At 39.7% G+C, this 20,668-nt stretch overlaps 2 protein-coding genes across 7 annotated transcripts in view; one reads left to right on the top strand and one right to left on the bottom strand.

The window, feature by feature from the left end:
* Positions 1 to 10,297, bottom strand: part of LOC112574650 — a 13,973-nt gene extending 3,676 nt beyond the window's left edge. The window contains exons 1-4 of one of the 2 annotated variants that reach the window (XM_025255856.1): positions 10,201 to 10,297; positions 3,835 to 4,795; positions 664 to 712; positions 97 to 238 (exon numbers count right to left, since the gene is read on the bottom strand). In XM_025255856.1, the coding sequence (XP_025111641.1) occupies positions 97 to 238; positions 664 to 712; positions 3,835 to 3,980 (337 nt within the window). In that variant the 5' untranslated portion in view covers positions 3,981 to 4,795; positions 10,201 to 10,297. Of the gene's footprint in view, positions 1 to 96; positions 239 to 663; positions 713 to 3,834; positions 4,796 to 6,755; positions 7,977 to 10,200 lie in introns of those variants that run through there. The other variant, XM_025255847.1, reaches the window with a different exon arrangement.
* The window catches only part of LOC112574597 (WD repeat-containing protein 90-like), a 26,861-nt gene continuing 16,464 nt past the window's right edge, over positions 10,272 to 20,668 (top strand). For 4 of the 5 annotated variants that reach the window (XR_003101468.1, XM_025255815.1, XM_025255798.1 and 1 more), the window contains exons 1-17: positions 10,272 to 10,415; positions 11,519 to 11,923; positions 12,288 to 12,458; positions 12,854 to 12,968; positions 13,886 to 13,962; positions 14,260 to 14,366; positions 14,608 to 14,751; positions 14,943 to 15,002; positions 15,397 to 15,465; positions 15,848 to 15,958; positions 16,294 to 16,439; positions 17,130 to 17,187; positions 17,391 to 17,509; positions 18,911 to 19,072; positions 19,325 to 19,461; positions 20,054 to 20,164; positions 20,528 to 20,598. Coding sequence is in view for 4 of the 5 variants with exons in the window: in XM_025255815.1 (XP_025111600.1) it covers positions 10,406 to 10,415; positions 11,519 to 11,923; positions 12,288 to 12,458; positions 12,854 to 12,968; positions 13,886 to 13,962; positions 14,260 to 14,366; positions 14,608 to 14,751; positions 14,943 to 15,002; positions 15,397 to 15,465; positions 15,848 to 15,958; positions 16,294 to 16,439; positions 17,130 to 17,187; positions 17,391 to 17,509; positions 18,911 to 19,072; positions 19,325 to 19,461; positions 20,054 to 20,164; positions 20,528 to 20,598 (2,073 nt within the window). In the remaining variant the exon portion in view is untranslated. Of the gene's footprint in view, positions 10,416 to 10,635; positions 10,653 to 11,518; positions 11,924 to 12,287; positions 12,459 to 12,853; positions 12,969 to 13,885; positions 13,963 to 14,259; positions 14,367 to 14,607; positions 14,752 to 14,942; positions 15,003 to 15,396; positions 15,466 to 15,847; positions 15,959 to 16,293; positions 16,440 to 17,129; positions 17,188 to 17,390; positions 17,510 to 18,910; positions 19,073 to 19,324; positions 19,462 to 20,053; positions 20,165 to 20,527; positions 20,599 to 20,668 lie in introns of those variants that run through there. The other variant, XM_025255806.1, reaches the window with a different exon arrangement.

The raw sequence follows: 20,668 nt of genomic DNA, 5'->3' as shown, positions 1-20,668 counted from the left end.
AGTCGAAAATATGTATAGCTCTAGAGTGCTATGCAATAACTTGTTTCTGTAGACAAATTTAACATAAAAAAGAGACAAAAAAAAATAAATACATACACTGAGGTAATGCATGCAGGTAGTTGTAATACTGAGAAACATAGGTGATAATGCTCAGTTTGTCAGGAGTTTTTAGAGCCACCATATCTGCTGCCTCCAGAAATGCTGGGATATTCAACTCCTTCTCAGCCATGGTGAATGCCTGCAGAAGATATTCAGCCTGAAATCTTGTAATTATGTCATTTTTCTTGAAAAAATTCTGAAATATACAGTTCAACATGCACAAAAATTAAACTGAAATATAAAAAATTTAGCTTCTTCAAAGAAAAACTTCACAAAATACTGATATGGACATGGTGCAATTCATATTCCATTATACTAGACATTCCTTTCTACAAATGTTATGTACATACTGAGTGGTTAGTTCCAATCTTGCTGCTTGCTGTTCCAATCCTTATAACTACATTATGCACCTTTTGGTTATAAAGGTTTATTTTTTAAATTCTATGGACACTGTATACATGAGCATAGTTTTGCTTAGCAAATTTCAGCTATATATATATATGTTAAATTTTTGACTACATAAATTATGAAAACAAAGAAACCATCATTAAATGAGTAACATACCAAATTGTTGTTCTCAAACACATTTTCTTTGGACAGTGAGTCAAAGTCTCTGAAAAAAATGAAAAAAACTTTTGCATTAAAAATCACTTTGTGAAAAAAAATGCTAAAAATTTTTTTTCTGGTTTTCAAACCCACTGTAAAATAACCTCTAAGGAAAATATTTAGAAAAAACATGACTTATGCAAATAAGAAGTACTTAACAAACACAACCCCTTTTTCCCTTTTAAATAGATCTGTCCTTTAGAACATGTCAGGCACTCAAGTCATGTTTAAAAGAAGATGGAAATATAGCTATAAGTATAAATGATGTGAAATCACTTGTGCAGAGGGATGTGCTAGATCCATTGTTGAAGTGTGCTACAAGCCATTTGAAATGAATGGTTCAGCAGAAACAATGTTGTGGTGGCTGAGAATTTTGGTGGTTGAGATGGACAGAGAAGAATGCAGCTGATCTTCTGAAGCTCATAGTATGCAGAACAACAGATGTGCAAAACATACTTATCAAGAAACATGTCAACAGACATTATGTAACCCAAATTACATGTTGAAGTAACAAAAGGAACACCAGTATCGCCTACCCGAACAGAGACGGGCAGTGAAGGGTTTACTCTGGTTCTCCTCTTTGAAAAAATAAAAGCTTCTGATTTTTCATCGTTTAGTTTTAACTTGTAGAACATCCATAGTCTAATATCAGATATACTATCTTGGATGCTCTGGATAGCAGTGTGTGCCTGAGTAAGAGAACAGCTGGTATACAGCTGAGTGTCGTCAGCATTATCCCTGATCAGATATAGAGTGAGATTGAATTAGAGTTGTAACTGGCTTTGTGTACATGATAAAGAGGATGAGACCACGTACACAACCTTGGGGGACTCCTGAGCGTATAGAGACTGGTGGAGACATGCAGCATCCACTGTAATTGATTGAGCCCTATCTGAGAGATTTGACTAAAAAGCCAGTTGGGAGCCTGAGATGCCATACAGCCTACTGAGTCTTTACAAGCCTTATTGCTACTGAGGAGTGTTTAACACTTCCAGCATATCTGATATCTGAACAACACCCCACTATGCCATATAAACAACTATAAAAATAAGACAGTTTTCCTTTGTTAAGCCTACATATCCCATTCACTGAAATAAATCCTTTGCCTTTTCCTTTAAACTTTATCCTGTTTCTTCACTGATAGCTGCCCACTATATTTTCAGCTACCTTCCTTAAGTATAGAAGATACAATGGCATTAATGAGATTTTCTTCAGGATGTGTGTGTGTGGCACTGCATTTCTGTCTACCTGGAACACTTTCTCACACTGGTGGGGTCAATAAAAGACCCCCATGAAATGCTAATTTTTGTGTAGGCACTTGCCCACATCTGGGGCACACTTGTTGTGAAGCGTGAGAACCCAACGTCTGCAATCATGGGAGGGTGGTGCAGGTGCAGCCCCACCAGCTCCATTTCCGTATCCCCCTTTCTCGCAACGCCCTCCCTTTGTACCACCCTGCTATTTCCGCTCCCACTGAAACACCAGGACTGAAAAACTTTTTCAACACCTTTGTACGCTGGACTTTAACAGTTCCGGCGTAGGGGGAGTGGGTAATGATAACATAGATAAGACCTGAACAATGGTTCGACACAACGGATGTTATTAAGACACAATCTGCTGCCTCGACTTGGGTAGTACGCATTGTGAGCGGATAAATCGTGTATAATAACTTGAATATACATTGATGCATTTTTCCGAAAAACCAAAAGAAATCAAGGCAACCCCTAAATTGGTGTCCGCGTCATGGACATCCTCGATGACGAGCACTTCACACTGGGAATTTTTGTTAAGCAGGGGTAAGAAGGCGCCAGTGTTGCTAGGTTTGCAGTAACCCGCTTTACGTGATAAAGTTCGGGGTAGGGGTGTAGGCTTTGAAAAGGAGTGAAGAGTCCCCTTTCATGAAGCAACGAACGTTCGTTGGGTCTACTGACGACAAAATTCCGCGAAGAGCAAAGGCAGTGGCCGAAGAGAAAAAGGCAGTGACGTAGAAACCAGAGGGCAAGGAAGGCAGCCGCCCCCTCAAAAAAAGATACTGAGGGGGCAAGAATATTTCTTAACTTCACCCCACCCACCTCCTTTGGCCAAATGCTTGAGATGTGATTTTTACAAAGTACAATAAAAGCAGAGGAGCCGTGAGAGCGAGAGGCTAAAAACAAATCTTTATTTACGAGGGTAACAGAATAAGTAATACTTTTCTGGAGCGTATGGCTGTTTTGTAAACTTTAATGAGATCAAGCTTCCTCTTATTCTTCTGTGTTTGTTGTGTGCAAGGTCAGTCGATGTGTGTGTCGGGCAGTAAACTGTTAAGCCAGCTTGTGGCGCTCTGCCAACTGCCTCACCATCCTGCACGTGCGGCGGTAAGCAGCCACGCGCCGCCACAGGCAGAAATCGAACGAAAAATGCACAATGTGCATAAACATTTCGCGAACGTTTCAATGTTTTTCTGCTAATTGCCAGCGACCATACATCCCATGCTAAATAACTACAGCTTCCCCCACCACCACCATGCAAGTCCTCTGTAGCCGTAGCTGTGGACTACGCAAGATGAGGAAAGAGGCGGCCGGTAGTGTAGCGGTTAAAACACTCCCTTGTCACCACTGAATGTGAGCGGCTTAGGGTTCATATCTCGTCTCCGGACACTCTGTGACACCTGTCCACTTGGATGGACATCGGGGATTTTCTCCGGGTACTCCGGTTCCCCCTCCCTCTCCCCCCATAGAGCGAAATCGCCGCAAGGTTGAACCACTTTCCGATTAAATAAATCAACCAAACCAAGGTGCGCAAACTTCAGTCTGCGCCTGTTTGCAATTACAGTTTTTAGTCGTTGCTGACCTATAAGGTATGTCCCCTCTTCTTAATAAGGACCTGACCCCACCTGACAAAGGAAAACCCACACTCCGTACACTGATCTCCACATGTTGCACACAGTCATAATAGATATTCCTGAGCGAGCACTTAAAATTCGGTACATACTACAAGCATGTACAGCGTTAAACTCCATAATCCGGTAACGACAACAGATATACTTGTAGGTACAAAAGTGTTGCAGCTGTCAAAGAAAGCAAAGAGGGAAAGAAAACAAAACAAGGAAACCAGTTGAGGAGAGTGAGAGGGGGGTATAGTACTCACATGAGATCCGGGCGAAAGCGATGGATCATGGCGCAGAAGGCTAACCCGTCCCGCCACGATACGGTGAAGTCCTTGACGTCCACGTCACGGTACCCCTCCGTCATCTTACGGCACCAGGCCTGCAGCGCTTTGATTTTGGTCGCCATGCCGTGCGACAGGGAGGGTCGGCGATGCCTCGCCTTGCCTGCTGCTTCGGACGCTGGGAGATCGATGCGACAGCCTGCAGCACCAGCCTAACGCAGCAGCTGTCGCCGCGTCGCCAGCGTGCGTAGTCGGTCCACGGCAAGAGAAAGACGCAAAGCTGGGGCCTACACGGACGCACTGGACCCACAGAGTTGCGCTGCACGTTTCCGTTCCAAAGCAAGGAAAAGGAAATCAGAACAATAGTCACAACGTGTGATTCGGTTTGCCGCTGCGGATATATCAATGCACGAGGCAGCGGAGGGGAAGGTAGGGGAGTTGGGGGGGGCGAGAAGAGAGAATCAACGGGGGTCGTGATCTTCCGACCTCACGTTTCCGATGGTTTTGCTGATGATGATACGCCCGTGTCACATCTTACGCGGTTCGAGGCAGGGCGTCGACGCCTCGAGATAACGCTTTCGCCTGACCACCACCCATCGCCGTCGTCGATAATCCAATCACATAGTCGGTGCTATGAATCTTGTGCCGCATGTTTGCCGGCCGCTGCACCTGAATTCCACATCGTCATCTTAACACCTCGTTTGAAGGTAATCGTCGTTGACGGACCCCTTCTTGAGCAGACGTGTGGAGATTTTGCCCGGTGTCCAACAGAAGTGGTGAGATTTTGTACTTGTTTTTTTTTCCTTTCTCGAGAACGGAGGTATTTTTTGCTGGATTTACTTCAGACGTCACATCTGTGGCCCATGTGCAGGGAGCGCCCTATGCCTGAGAATGAACTGGGAGAATGGTGACATATTTTTTGCAATATTCTTTTGTACACCTGAAAAAGAAAGCCACAATAAAATTCTATAGCAAGTAAAAAGTTCAAAAGAATCTACAGTCACGAAACGAGCAATTATTAATAGCTATCGCTCCTTTTTGCTAACTTCAGAAATTGGACATGAAATGCGTTTCTCATCCCCCGCCCGCCCTTTGCACTTCGTGCTACTGGGCGGGCCCGTGACTGATTGACCGACTGAGGGATGGGTGTGTGTGGAGTTCTGAGGTAAGACGTGACAAATTAACAGACACAAGGAGGAGTGTGGGTGGGGCGAGAGCTCATTCCATTAGATTACGCCGAAGATGGGTGGGCGGACACACTCGCTACCATAGCATGACACTAAGAGGCAAACATCGGGCGAACACACAACCACAACATGCATAAATAAACAAATACATCCCTAGCCCATCTCTCAATCCGACAGGCAGGCGACTATTAACACGACTCAGGTCGCGACTCGTATACCATCTTAATAAACGAAGTTTCACGCGAAACTAACATAACCATTTATTTACCTAGGTTTCTTGGAGACAGCTTCGAATACTACTACTAATAAAGCGCTTTACTAATGGACAACAAATGACCATGTATGTTTCGTAATCTCACATTTAAATGATTGAACATTGTCCAAAAAGGAACATTCCCGTTTCGTCGAAGAGAAAGTTCAAGCCGGTATGCTCGGCACGCGGAGTATGCAAATCAAGGTGACAGAGATCAAACAGCTTTCTCGAAACACTTGAGATGTTGATAAGCCACAGTTGTTATGTTTCCATTTACCCCATTACCGCCGGCGCACGGGGAAAGGAACTGATGGAGGAGAAGAGAGGAAGGGACGGTCGATTAACTGGGTAATCTACACCTGGCTGCCAGCGCTACTTGTCCAGGACATGATTATCATACTGATGCTACTTAACTATTCTCAAGTGATTCAGCTGGTATGCTTTGAACGACAGTCTTGTAGAAAAACACACACAGATAAAAATAAAGTCACAAAGATGTGTGCCCAGCTCACAAGGACCTTTATCTTTGCAAAAAAACATGCAAACACACAATCTGAAATGTAAACAACCTACACGACTGATTTAAAACAAAATGCTGAAAGTTTCATTGAAATAAGTTGCATTAAATATCCTTTGGTGTCAAACAATGCCACTATAGGGTTGCAAATATAGCAGCAACAAAATCAAAGTACAGGAAGTAGCAATATTCCCACGTAGTTTTTGACCAACCTTTGATTACCAGTAGGCCTTTTCAGTTTACCTTACTGTACTAATGTGCGTATCTGCCAGAGCATACGCATAAGTAAATAAAAAATACTTCACACCTGCCAAATAAACAGGTGCACAGCCTAGGTCATTTACCTTCCTGTTTTTGCTGAAGGTATGACGTCTACAAACTATATGTAGGGGGTGGGGGGCGCGGGGGAGACACGCGTGTGAGGAACGTTGAGTTTAAACACTAGCCTTGTCCTGACAGGGCTTGTAATGTGTCCGAACTCGCTGCAAACACACGCTCTATCTTATACTTCTCACGCTTTAATTGTTCTAATTGAACTAATGAAGCGACAATAGAAGCATGTCGACCAGCCAGAATGTCGTACACCTCGACAGTATTGACATGACATTAGGGGCCATTATCTCATACAATGTGCTATCGTTGACTCTCCACACTCATCTTTCTCATTCCCCGCTTATTTTGATGAGTCGACAAGTGTTCCTGTGTTTTCTTGAATACGCGAAATAAAGGCGTTGCCATTATCTTTCTCTCTTCTTTCGTCTTTGTCGGTCTCCCAGTTGTGGAAGAAGACAGAAGAGATAATGATAATGCAAAGCCCTTATTCCGCATACTCACGAAAAGCAGGCAGACTAAAAAATAATAACCAGCTAGGTACAAATCTGAGCAAAACTCAGACGCAGATATATCTACGCAAACATGGAAAGGTCAAATAAACAGCTCTTACAAGGTTTGGCTCACTCCACACCAATGGTTAGCAGCCAAGGCTTCCGGTAAGTGAATACGTGGGATAACTAACAACTCGGGCAGCAAGGTTTGCCCATCGATCACCTCAGTCCCAGCACAGGTAACGACATACCACTGTCATGCTGCGTCAGTCCCAGCACAGGTAACGACCCACTGTCATCTGCTGCGTCAGTCCCAGCACAGGTAACACGCCACTGTCATCTGCTGCACCTCTCGGCTAGGCCACAACGCGGGGTACACATCCAGTTGTACGTAGTCCATGCGAGCTTACCTACCACAACAACTCACCACAGCGGTCGCCATTCAGTTAGCCCAAACGGACTTCCTCCCTGTTTCCGAGGGAAGAATGACTGCAACGTCCGCACTTGCGTCGCCGCGAGTTGTCCGAGTGTCGTAAACAGCCGCCGCGCCTGACGTGTCGCGCTGCATGTCGCACGCGCTATCGCGTATCGTCTTGCCTATCTTGCGCGTGACCGTCACTCTACAACGGAAGTTATTTCAGGGGAGTCCGTGAATCAGTCGAGATAGCCTGGCCAGCTCAGAGAAGAAAACACCCAGCAGACCTAGATTAGAGACCTACGTAAGGGTGAGAGTGGGTATTGGTGTTTTCCCCCGAGCCAGCCACTAATTTAACAGATGCTACATGCAGAGAAAGAACAGCGCGGCCGAGACGAGAGCCGAACCCAGGACATTCAACCTTCACTCTATTGGTGACAGGCACTAACCGCTGTGCCACTGGACCTCCCACGTAAGATTGGGAAAGGGGATACTTGGCCGACCCACTATGTATAACATTGTCGCCGCCTTTGCGTGCACCCTTCGGTGAGTCAGTGTCGTGTCGGGTACCCAGCCCCTTACCGGTGGCGAGCGAGCGCGCGCTAGAATATGCGTGCGTGCGTGTCATGTCGGGGAAATATGAGATGCGCATACAAATGCAGGAACTCGCGAACACATGCAACTGTTTTGTCACTGGCTTTACAAAGATACACAAGCGAAGGAAGAGGAGAAACATGCGCAGTGTGCACAATGTCACCACACCGACCTGGAATGTGAGAGGCGCGCGGGCAATGCACAGCCGTCTGAACGGATATCGTCATCGTCACATGGCAGATTGAACAGATTCCTGAACTAGATTTCACACTGAATGGGGTTTAAGTAAAATTGTTCACGGGTATGAAGTGTATCGCCATTGGTTAAGGTGTGCATTGCCAGAAACTAATAAGATAGCTGGCTCTTGGAAATATTTTATCATTTGCTTGTGGAAAGGAGGAATGGGAGAGTGTGAGAAACTGGTGGACTGGATTCTTTCTGACAGAGCTAATGCTACTTTACATGTTCTTATATATATATAAAGCCTGACTATGAGGCAAAGACACTCATGGAAATTCTGCATCAAACAAGCGGCAAATGTTTTATAGTTCGAAATGTATCCTTTAAATCAGTGCTACAGTACCTTCTCAACTTCCCTGCAACAGCTGGTCAATGTAAATTCTGACATTCTGATTAATGACACAAAAGGTATTAACAAACAGCTCTTGCAAAACAGCTCTGTGCAGTACAATTTTGCAGAAAACAGCAAAGCCTGTCGCTAGATCACTTCCCTGTGAAGAGGAAAGGAAGATTAGAAGCCACTAAGATAAATGAACTGACAGGATAACCTAGACTTGGCTAAAGTTTTTACATTAGCTTTCTGACAGTAGGATTCCTGGTCTCCCAGCGATCAGATTTCAATGCTTTTTCACATGACCTACACATCATTTTATTTCTCTTAAAAAAGAAGCTGTATTGAACACAAAACCATTGCTTGCTTGCATCCAATTCCTCCACCCATTCCCCCTTATTAAAAACCCCTGCCTTCAACTTCTTATTTAATCTCACTGTATGCAGTTCATACAATAACCATGAGCCATGCTGAGGTACACATAGTGAGCCAAAGCTAGTCCTATATACTGATTTGATGTACCTCGTTGTAAGAAAGGTGTAAGGGCAGTGGACTACACACTTAAAAGGGGATTACATATAGCATGTTGCTCAGAGGTAAAAACCCTTATCATGAAATTGTTCGTATTCACAGTGGTAATAAAAGTGAGCATAGAAAATAAGACAGGCTGTAAAAGTGGGGTAACAACGAGCTCAGCTGCTAACAGGCTCATCTGTAAAGCAAATGAAACTAGATCTACATGGCTTTTTATACTGCTGTTAAAAACAAGCAATATAAGTGTAGAAAGAGACTGGTTGATGGCTGGAGTTTTACACTGTCAGTAAATGTCATCTGGGACATTCCGCATATTTTGGACAGTTTCTGCAAAATAAACACCAAAAACCTAGAAAAATGACTTCTTGTGCTAATTTAGCAGTTTATCAGAAGATATCCCCAATGACACCTACCAACTTCTTAAGGGCAAAGTTGGTTAAAATATTTATTTCGAATGAAAATATTTTACTTTTTTGCAAGAAACACCATCAGAGTGCAGGGACTTTTAAGCAGAGATTCCTACTACACCCGATTCTCAATGTTGTGGTGATAGGTGCTTTAGCAACTGTCACAAACTGCATCTTTACATCATTTGGAACTTTCTTAAAAGATTTATGCTTGTTTCTACCTGATGTAAAACCCTGCACATTTACAAATGTCAACAGGTACCTCTTCTCGTAATGAATACTCTGTTTATTTTTTTTAAACATCCCACCTGTTGCTCAGCCTCTTCACAGAAGCCACCCAGATTGCCTTGACATAGTATTTATACTGCATGATTTTCATCTAAATTCCTCAGGTTCGTACTTCTGAGTGACATTCTCGACAAATCAATAATACTGACCACACTTAACATGTCACCATCAGCTTTTCCCAATAACAGAACTTCAGTATAAAAGCACGCTTGCATGCTGTATTTTAAACTTCCTAGCGCTTGCTGCAGCTGGAAACATTGTTATGAAAAATAATGGTAATCCATATAGTTCTCTCGGCGCAAACCAGCTGACACCATTGCCAAGCAGGCACGACTGGAATCCTCAGGTGAAGAGGAGAGTTGGGAGACCAAAGCAGACTTGGAAAAGAACAGCAGAAAGCGAGGCAAAGGACGTCGGAACTACAATGGGACCGAACTGAAGGGGGTCTGCCCCAAACTGGGTCCGCTGGCGAGATGTTGCGCCCTATGCTCCTTGAGGAGAAACAAGGACTAAACTAAACTAACTATAGTTCTCTCGATGTAGCTGTCTATGTGATGATCGCGATGTCTGATATGACTAACTCTAACAGAGTTATCTCACATCTGTGACAGATCCAGACGACATAAATGTGTATGTAATTTCAGAAATATGTTAAAAAATACATTTTGGCGTCATAAACGGGTATTTTATAACAGACATCCCGATAGGCCCACATCAGAAAATATCCAGAAGAGATATTTTAAGGAAATTCTCACCTTAAGAGGTAAGGATCTTAATAATGACGACCACCACAACAAACACACTGAAACTTGATTTTGATTTTCTCCCTCGCTACCTCGGGAGGATGTGACGTAAGAGCTTCCGTCAACATGGCGGCAAAACCAAACGCTGCTAGACAAGTCTGAACGCATATGCCCCTGTTGACATCGGTGCTTGTGCATCGTATTCTTTGAATTTAAAATGGCTCACCGTAAGTTGCCCTTGCTCTTTCTTGATATCGTTTGACGACAATAGGGTCAAGCAGAAGTTCTGATTTTCAAAAATGTTACAAGTGGGAGATAAAACAATAATTTCCTGCTGATAGCGTCCTTGCCACCGACTTATGTTCCTGTCATGTAGAGTAGTTCTAGTAATACAGATGTCAAACCCCACTTCCCCGTAAAGCATACAGTCATTGGGTGAACAGTTCTTTAACACATTCTTGTCTGTATGTTTGAAGTTGTATTATTTTGTATAATATATAGCCATTATGAGTTGTTATTTTTTTGGTTAAGATCAACGTTTTCAGTGTTGTTAAAAAAACATCATCGTCAGTTACGAGTTCACTATAACGAAAATGTTGAAGTAGTTGCTTGAAATCTGGTGTCCATTCCGAAAAAAAGCAATCATTAGTGGAAAGCATAGAACGATGTGCTAGTAAAAGGGTTTTATTATTAATAATAATGTGAATTTATAATTCGAAGCATCACGACCAAGATAGATCGCACTCTCAGTACAGACCAATAATGATAAATAAAAGATAACAGCCAGTGTACAGTAAGGTACTTATAGGAACACTGAACATCATAAAGATGAGGTAAAAGAGTAGAACATACGTAAAATAATGGATAAAGGTATGAAGGGATATAAACAGTGTAAGATTTACTCAACTCAAATCAGACTATATTAGTGTTTGAGAAATTTCATACAAGTGCCAGATTTCTCCAAACTATATTCTCAAAACACAGATAATTGAGGTGATCTACATCAGCGGAATCACTGCAAACTCCACATTCTAGCTTCATATTAAAGAAAGTACTAGAAATTTTGTCATTTGCTTTTAGGGCTTAAAAGGAATGATACAGAGTACGAAAATATAGATACATTTAGGAGATACTTATATTTCATGAAAGAAACCTGAAAGGATTTTAATTATGTGCAAACATTTTGAAGAAATTTATTCATATGTGTGTACACATGTTCATGCATGCTTTTACGTTTGGGTGCATGCATCCATTTGCGCTCATGTGTGTGCTAGACAGTTTTTAAAAATCTACACCACTATTGAGCAAGATTTTTTTTCTATTTTCAAAGTGTGGCAGCAACCTTATGTGAACGTTTTTAAGCATTTCAATGTATCATCATGGAAGAAAGCATTGAAAGAAGGGGATGTGAGCACCTTGATGGACAAAACAGTGAAGGCAACGGTGTACAAGATTAGTGGACACATACCAGCTGGTAACTATATTCAGCTGCCACGCATGAGTTCACAGTCCCTGGGATTGACAGGTCGTTATTTTTACCTGCTGTTTCGTCCAGTGCCAACAAAATACTTTGTAGTCCACGTTGATGTTGCAACTCAGGATGGCCTTGTTGTGCGTCTCTCATTTTCTAACCTCTTCAAGGAGTTCAAATCCACAGCTACGTGGCTTCAGTTTCCATTTTTGTGCAATCCAGCGAAGGATTCTGTAGCTTTCTTTGCTGCTGTTGGTGCACGAGGTATGCATTTTCAAAGTACAATAACATTTTTATAGAATAATAAATTCTTCACAAAATAATGAAAATCTTAATTGTTGAAAGTATTAGGATAAGTTTTTTGTTTTGTTAGGAATAAGCATTGCAAGCAGTTGTGATGTTTCTTTAGCATTTTAAAAACTTTTAAACTACAGCATATGTTAAGAAAAATAATGTGCATAGAAAGTGAATAAATATTTTAATTTTTGTTTAATCATTAATAGTGTGCATGCCTACATCATCAATGAAGCTTCTTAAAATGAAACGATGCAGGTAGATATTGCCTTTGAGCTTTCTTTTATGTTTAAAATACTTTTCACTCTGATCGCTCCAAATATTTGTGGCTCAGAACATATTGGACCAGCCCCATCTTCAACAAGGTGGACAGTCTTGTGCTTGGATTTACAGTACATCCTTTCCACATACCTGAGTCGGAGGTACTCCTACGTCAGAAGTATCCGACTGTGTGCCAACATGCTAGTTAAAAATGTTTTCACCAGTGATATTGTTTATGATCCAGGTTTGTACAGAATCGCTGCTTCTATTTTTTCTGTGCGTAATGTATCTTCATCTGTTTAATGTGTTTATGTTAATCTCCAATCAGGTTAACCCAAGCATAACTCGATCAGGATTAACTATTTGCATATAAAATTCCTGGCCTGAGTGACATTTTATATTTACAATTCCTGGCTTGAAAGTTGCTTAAGGTTAACCATTTTTATGTAAAATTCCCAGTTTGAATAATGCTAGAGGTTAGCCACTTTTATGTACCTTTCCTGCTGTGAGTAATATTTTAATGATATTGATGATGCTAGGTGTTTGTGTGTTAGAGAGAGAGAGAAAGAAAAAATGAGTGAATAAATGAGAAAGAAAGAGTACTGTCCTATTTGTAAACTATAATATATCTACTTTCAGATATCTCTATGGCTGATGCCAAGAAGAGAGGTGGTAATGTCTCACCACTGCCAAGAGATTTTGGCTTTCCTGTTCAGAAGGGAGAGACTTGGCATGATATATATGACCTGATTAGGTTAGTTCATTGTATAATGTATTTAATAATAGGATATATTAGCTTCTTCTTTCGGTGAAGTTCCTTAAAGAATTTTGTTTCTGTCTCCAGAACCCCTTAAAAAAATGAAGAATTAAATATATGTTGACAATGCAATAGGAATCCAAAATTGTTTAGATCATACCTACATTTGTATTTGTTTCATTTTAGATTATTTTCATTGTAAAAGATGTTTATAGTTTACATTGAGTCCAAAGGAACTGTTTTAGAGTAGCACTGATCTTAACAGTATATTCAGCACTCTAGACCAAACTTATTCATTGACCAAGATGAACAGCCAGTGTAGAAAGAATGATGTCACTTAAAGATAAACATTTTCACAGCCAGTGGCCATAGGAGCAGCAACCATAAGTACTTTTCTTTGTTTGGGGCACAGCATGTTGAAAGTAGAGACTAACCCTTCTCTTCTGCTGTTTTTACCTGCCTTGGAATATTAGGTATTCATTTCTGCTGAGTGGGTATGGGGGAATTTTTCAGCCCTTGACCTGAGCGTGACCCATTGACTTTCTGCTCACATTACTCACTACTATTTTCTACAGTGCATTGACCAACCACCAGATTGCAAAAGCCTCACCAACAATATTGTATTGATAAACATATCAGCATTAGCTTGTGTCAAGCACAGATAATTTTAATTTTTAAATGATGTGGTCATATGGTGAGGATGTGCTTAAGACTGAGTGGATACTTTATAATCATACACAAAGAAAGGATGAGGTTTTTGCTGTCTTAGTTGGCTGGTTGTGTGGATTTTTGAAGTTCTGCAAAGAGCTGAACACAAGTCACAATGATTTTCTAAAGATTCTTGATTAAGCCAAGTAACTTCTGGAATATGATGAGAGAGCATGCGAAATAATTGGTGCTTTTTTTGGTGGCAGGTTTCCACCTGAAGGTGACAGAAAACCTTTTGATTCTGTACAGTATACTGTCGGTGGCATCGATGACAACGTAGATGGTTTGTCTTTTTGAAAGTTCAGATGTTGTATTAAGCAATACATTATATAATGATAAAGTTTAAATGTGTATTGATACTGTAGTGCATAAGCCATCAAAACATTAAAATCTTGTAGCTGTTTTCGAATTCATCTGACATTTAACAAAAATGGAAAATGATAACCACTGCAACATTTTTATGAAAAGACTATATGTGACATTAAGTGTTCACTTTTAATCACAATTTCCTTTTATAAAGACTGAAAATTATTTAGTAAAATGCTTCATTAATATTTTTTGATTAATTTTTTTAATGCAGAGAACATTGAAAACCACCCACAAAGAATCAGACCACACCCACAGAATGTTAGTAAATGTGTATCAGAACGAGTTTCAATGATACACAAGTTAACTGAACCAAAACAGGTGAGGATTGAAGCATGTTTATTTATACTGTATTTTGGGGAATTTCGCATTTCATTGTTTATACACAGAAATACAAGCATTTTATGGAGACAGACCATTTAAAAGCTATGTGCGACAACATTGTGGTAACTTAACCCCTGTTTGATGTGCAGGCTTTAAAATATTGAAATATTTTATATCTTTCCACTTAAATAATAATTTGTCATGCTTAAAAGTAAAATTATATGTATTTGTTTTAAAGTATCACAGGAAGCAGCTTGTTACAAAAGAATTGCCAGAGATTGAGGCTGATGCCTTGACAGTGCCAGACCCGTCAAATGTGCACATATTTGCACATCCCATTGACTTAGAGGATGAGGCACTGGCAAGTTCAAAAGGGCCAAAGGTAGAGTTTTTATGTCACGTATGCATGCATGCGCACACACACACACAGAGAAATAGAGAGAGAGAGAGAGAGAGCTTAATTTTTTTTATTTTTCATTGTTTATTGTAAATAATCTACACTTCAGTCATTTTATATGTAAGGTACCTAATGAGCAACCAAATTTTTCTGCCATCTTTCTGTTGCATTTGCAGAAAAGTACACATAAGGTTTCAGCTCATTTGCATCTGACTATGGGAAAAACAAAGTGCAAGGTAATGGCAGCTTTTCAGTTTTGTAGTTTTTAGTTTTAGAGTGGGCTAATAGTATGAATAGACCGAGGTCTCCAGTCCCATGTATGCTGCACTCACAGTGATTTACTGGTTTGTGAATTCAGTTCTTGATGCTCATAATGCTTTTGTTTATGTTGACCTGCAGTGTTTTCTGTCTCATAAATACACTAATACAGTCTTGAATGCAAAAAATAAAAAGTACATCTCCTTTATTAACTAGCAGGAATCCACAAACTTTACCCTTTATGCAGATCCCTCAATAAATACACATTTGTACTTTTATGAATTTGAATGATTTGTAAGCCTTCCTTCCTTTCCTGCTGACATTATTTCAATTAAGATAAAAGTTCTAAATTTGTATATGGCTTTTCCACAGGTTTTGGAGCCAGACCCAATTATAACATTGAAGCATATTATTGGATTTGGCGGCGGCACATTCCGAGATGTGAGCAGGTTTTCCTCTAACTTGCCTCCCTCCATTTCACAAATATTCTTATTTGAATCTCAACCATAGTGCAATTATTGTCCTGACAGAATTCTTGTTTTCAGTGTCTTTCAGAGCATACGTGCATGCTCTTTCTCTATTTCTCTTATACACAAGTGTGCATTCCTAAATGCATGAGTAGACTCATACATACATGCACTTATGTCGACTATACAGTATACAGGCATAATGTATTATACAATACCTATCAACCTTTTCCCTCTACACACATTTGCATGCATGCACATGCACACAAGCACATAGCCATATAAGATTAAACCATGAATTTGGCATAATATGCAGACTTGGTAAATGACAGATTTGACAATAAATGTTTCTGAAGGCTCTGTGGAGTAGTGACCGATCGACTGTCATCTATCCATGCCATGCAGTAATAGTGGCCATGCGCATAAGCAATGGCCATCAACGCTTCTTCATTGGACACACTGGCAAGGTCAGTCCTGATTACACACAAACAGCCGTGTAAAATATCTTTAAATTTATTCATTAGTAGTTTTTCTTTTACTTAGCAAACAAAATGATGCATATTTTTTCATGCTAAAACCTTTAAATGATACACATTTTATAATCTTTAAGTACATCCGAAAGTGTGTATGTGGAGAGATAGGGGTATGTGGGCAGGTGGGTAGATAGATGAATGACTGATAAGAGAGTTAGACAGGATAGACATTCAGTCTTAAAAAGTGGTAAGGTATGAAAGACAGTAAAGTAGGAAATTAATTCATAAAAGGGAATGGGAGACCAATCATTTCTGACATCTTCTTACAGGTATCTTGCCTGTCGATGAATAGCAGTGGCACACTATTGGCCTCAGGACAAACAGGACAGATGGGTGTTGTTCGGGTGTGGAAGTATCAAGGCTGTGAATGCCTGGCCATCTGCAGAACACATGCTAATTCTCTCTACTGCCTCAGGTAGCTAGATCTTCAGAACACATGCTAATTCTCTCTGCTGCATCAGGTAGCTTGACCTTCAGCAATGGTTTATGAGAGTTTCATGGTTTTTACATAAATAGTATTTATAAAAGTGATCGCTGTAATCTTGTTTACAAAGGAAAATTAAGAGCGTTTAACTTGCTCTCCTTCTGAGGGGCAGAGGTGTTGCTTTTCATTTAGAAAGGAAGGTAGAGATAAGTATCTAATCTAAAACTGTATCGTGAGGTAGAAGGAAGACTTAATCTTTACACTCAAGAAAACTAGGTAGCACTCACTTGAGCATTCAGTATATATCCACACACCTTCAGCAGCTAAAATCTAATTGACTGGTGTGTTCAGTGCATATGACCCTGAGATGATCTGAGGGCATGTGACTGAATAAGACTATTGTTGACTTTCAGCAGATGATGTCGCCTCTCAGTATCTGCTGAGGGAAGGTTTTACATCCATAATGTAAATGTCCTCCTTCACCCCTCTCTGGAACCACTGAGCCTCATGGTCTAAGATGGTGATATCATCTGGGGGAGAAGACATGAGATACCTTTTTTTTTACCTTGAGTGTAAAGGTTTTCTTTTCCTTCCATCATGTCATCACGTCAAATGTTACAGCTATCTTTCTGTCTTGTATTGTCTGAAAATGTCAAAACTAATTTTTTATCTGTTTTGCAGTTTTTCATGTAGTGGAAATGTTTTGTGTGGAGTGGGAAAAGACAGTCATGGAAAAAATGTAAGTGGATATTTTGCTAATATCTGTACCCTTTGTTTTTTGCAAATAACAGCAAATAAAAGTTACTTAGTTGTGATAATGATGGTTTTAAAGGCCTATTTCAATCTTGACTAGGAAATATTTTCTGCCATATTTATGAAGAACATAAGGGCCTTTCAAGCTTGCTTCCTGTTTGATAGCCATTTGGACTGTTTGTTGGACAGTTAGTGGTGATTTGGAACACGAGCTCTGTGTTGAAGAAGCGGGAGATCAGCATTGTAGCCAAGGCTCATACAGATGTTGATGTTTCAAAAATCACCATCTCACCATTCGATGAGACCAGGTAAGATTGAATATAAATACAATTAGACATACATTAGTTTTTTTCCACAGGTTGACAGTGTGCAGCAGACTTGTGAAAAGTGTTCTTGAACTTTATGAAAAGGAAAAGACTTCTGTAATTGTGGGAGCCTGTAAACAGGCATGAGAGGCAGGCCTTGTCAGTTGCTACATGTGCTGCCTCCTAATGAAAGGATGAATGACTGACAATTTCTAGACTAAGCTTCAAGGACTTTTGAAAATATTTAGTTCACTCAAGAACATGTCATATGTTGCTGTTTATTTTGTAATTACTTTTCTTTTTGGCTTCCAAAATAATTGCAGTTCCTTTGTGAAATTAGAATAATTGCAGACTCAGTTTAGCATTTATTTACAACAATTGTAACAGCAAAGCTTTCAAGGTAAAAAGGTCTCGTTAAGTTTGCAGTCATGTTAATGAAAATGCATGCTAAAACTTTTGGAAAAAACCATGGCAGTATGGAAGCATGAGGTCTTAAATCTGTTGTCTGTTTATTTAGCAAGTTAAGAATTTTTCTTGATTGATTCTCTCCTTTCTCTCTTATTTCATTCCTTGTTCTTTATAATCACAATACCACTTTTGGCTTAAGATAAAGAAACCAATCACAGCCAAATAAAACTTTAGACTGATGTCTAGATTATTCTTTTGTCATGCTTCTGCCAGTTTCTTCTCACTTTAGTCTTAATTAATTACATCAATATGGTTGACCTCCCTTTGACATTATATAAAGCCATTGAAAAATTATTTAGTAGCTTTCATGAGTCATTGCAACAGCATTTATGTACAATAGCTTGATGTGTATATTGTTAATGAACATTGATATATGATAGACATAAACCTTCATATATTACTAATATTTTTCTTTTTCTTTTAAAGATATACATACGCGAAGGCATAGCTGTGCCATATTGTGCAGGGAGTGCAATTAGAGATCATTTGCTCCCAATGACCTCATCCTTGCTTTAACAGCTTTTTGTTCAGGAGTTTCACACATAGTAATGCATTGGAAGGTGGTTTATCACTAAATAATGAGGAAGAAATCTTTTTTCTCCTTTTTTCATCCAAAGAAAAAAATTAGTAAAAATTGCCAATTTGGGATCTATAAAATACTTTGCACTAGATATTTCTTCTATATCAGGTATACAGAAGAAAAGAATGGTGAAATTGATAAAAATGAATTAGTTTTGATGGACCCCTATTTTTCTTTCTGAAGAGGGCAACCAAGGCCGTATTTTTGAAATCCTAGAATAATGTCTGCAGTTTGCAGTGGTAACTTGACATATGCATGATAACACCATGAAGGAGAAAAAATTATCACTATTAAAAAAATTATATTGAAAAACAGTGAGCCTGAAAGAGTGTTATTAATCCTGATGTCTGTGGCAGGATGGTATCGTGTGGACGAGATAACATAAGACTTTGGCGGGTCAAGGATGGTACATTGCGTTCAGCACCCATTAGTCTGGGAGACCACCACTCCATGGATTTCACAGATGTTTGTTTTGACACAGGGGTCCAAGCTAACCAAAACCCTGAAAGGAGACTTATGTAAATATCATTGCATAATTGTGGGAGAGGATTGCAGTAATCAGTGATTGTAATAGTCAAGTTCTTGGAAGATGTTTGTTTTTTTCCTTTCTGAAGTGATAAAAGTTTTGACCAGATTAAAGGTCATCAGAAGATTGTAGTTTTCAAGGTTCAACCACACTTTGTGAAGGATCTTTAAATTTTATAAACAAACTGTCTCTAAACCTTCCTAACTGTTGCTTTTGATTGATCTGCCATGTTTTAAACCGGCAGTTATGCCTGCTGTCGGTCAGGCCATGTGTTTGAAATTGACTACCAAAAAATGGCTGTGCTACATGTTCGACGATTGCTACCCACAGCTACTAAGAAGAAAGATCAAGCAAGCAACAAAGCAGATTCTTTGCAGAGAGGTTAGAATGGGTGATACCTTGCAATCAGTTACGTTTGTGGACAAGTTTTTTAAGCAGAAAAGAGAGAGCAGCTGTGTAATCTGTGTGTGTGTGTGTGTGAGAGAGAGAGAGAGAAAAAGAGAGAGAAATTGTCCTTGTCAAAATCTTAGTGAAATGATGTAAGTGATATATTGAAGCCATTTCATCAGAAACATGAATATTTGATCAAATGTTGAAATCACAGGCCATGTAGTTTGGCTTTGGAAATTTCGTCATTCAGATACAGAATTCCAAATAAAGCAGTTTGTTTCCTCTTTTTTTCTCATGCTTATTGTTACTTTCTTCCTTTGAGTCATTGAACCCTAATTTATACAGTATAGGACTACTAGTAGCAGTCAGTGAGCAGTCAGCTTATATGATTTCAACTTAAGTAATATTTAGCTAGTGCTATGGAGTTAAGGAAAATGTAACGCATTTTTTTCCTTGTATGTTTTGCCTAAATTAATTATATACAAGAATGAAGCATCAATGCATTTATGGATTTTATGATGCTCTTCAATGTCAAAAGTTGTGAAGTGGTATTGTGCCTTTGTTTTTGTCTGTCCTATCTTAGGATTGGTTATTAACAGCATTAGCATCAGTGAGACATTCTGTGTCACTGGCTCAGATGATGGATTTCTGCGGTTATGGCCACTGGATTTTGCACATGTTTACCTCGAAGCTGGTGAGAAACAAAAAAATAAAATAAAATAAATAAGGTAGAGCAAGGTGCGCTCAGAGAAACAGGGGTGGGGGGGGGGGCAGACTGAGAAAAAGTGTGTTTTTGGGCAAGAATCAGAAAGAATGAGAAAGTGAACAAGGTTTCATAGAGGTTATAAAATCCATTTTTAAATATATGTTGGCAATTTCTGTATAATTTGGTCAACAAATGTACTCATTATTATTGTAAATGTTACTAATATGGGATGCTTTATATCTTTGTGACTGGAGAGCTTGATTTTGAAAGAAACCATTTTTTTTTTCTCCTTGAAGTCATGTATATAGATAAATGATTTGTTAATGAGGGCAATTCTAAAATGTTTCATAGAGCATGATGGAGCAGTGACATCAGTTAACTTGTCTGCTGATGGCCTAAAAATATTAGCTGGCACTTCTACAGTAAGTTGTAGCTCTTTTTTTTATCACAATACTTTTCACTGAAAGCATTATTAAACCAGACCTAAAGAGG

Source organism: Pomacea canaliculata, linkage group LG1, assembly GCF_003073045.1.
Source record: "Pomacea canaliculata isolate SZHN2017 linkage group LG1, ASM307304v1, whole genome shotgun sequence".
Classification (NCBI taxonomy): Eukaryota; Metazoa; Mollusca; class Gastropoda; order Architaenioglossa; family Ampullariidae; genus Pomacea; species Pomacea canaliculata.
This window is presented reverse-complemented; position numbering and strand designations above follow the sequence as displayed.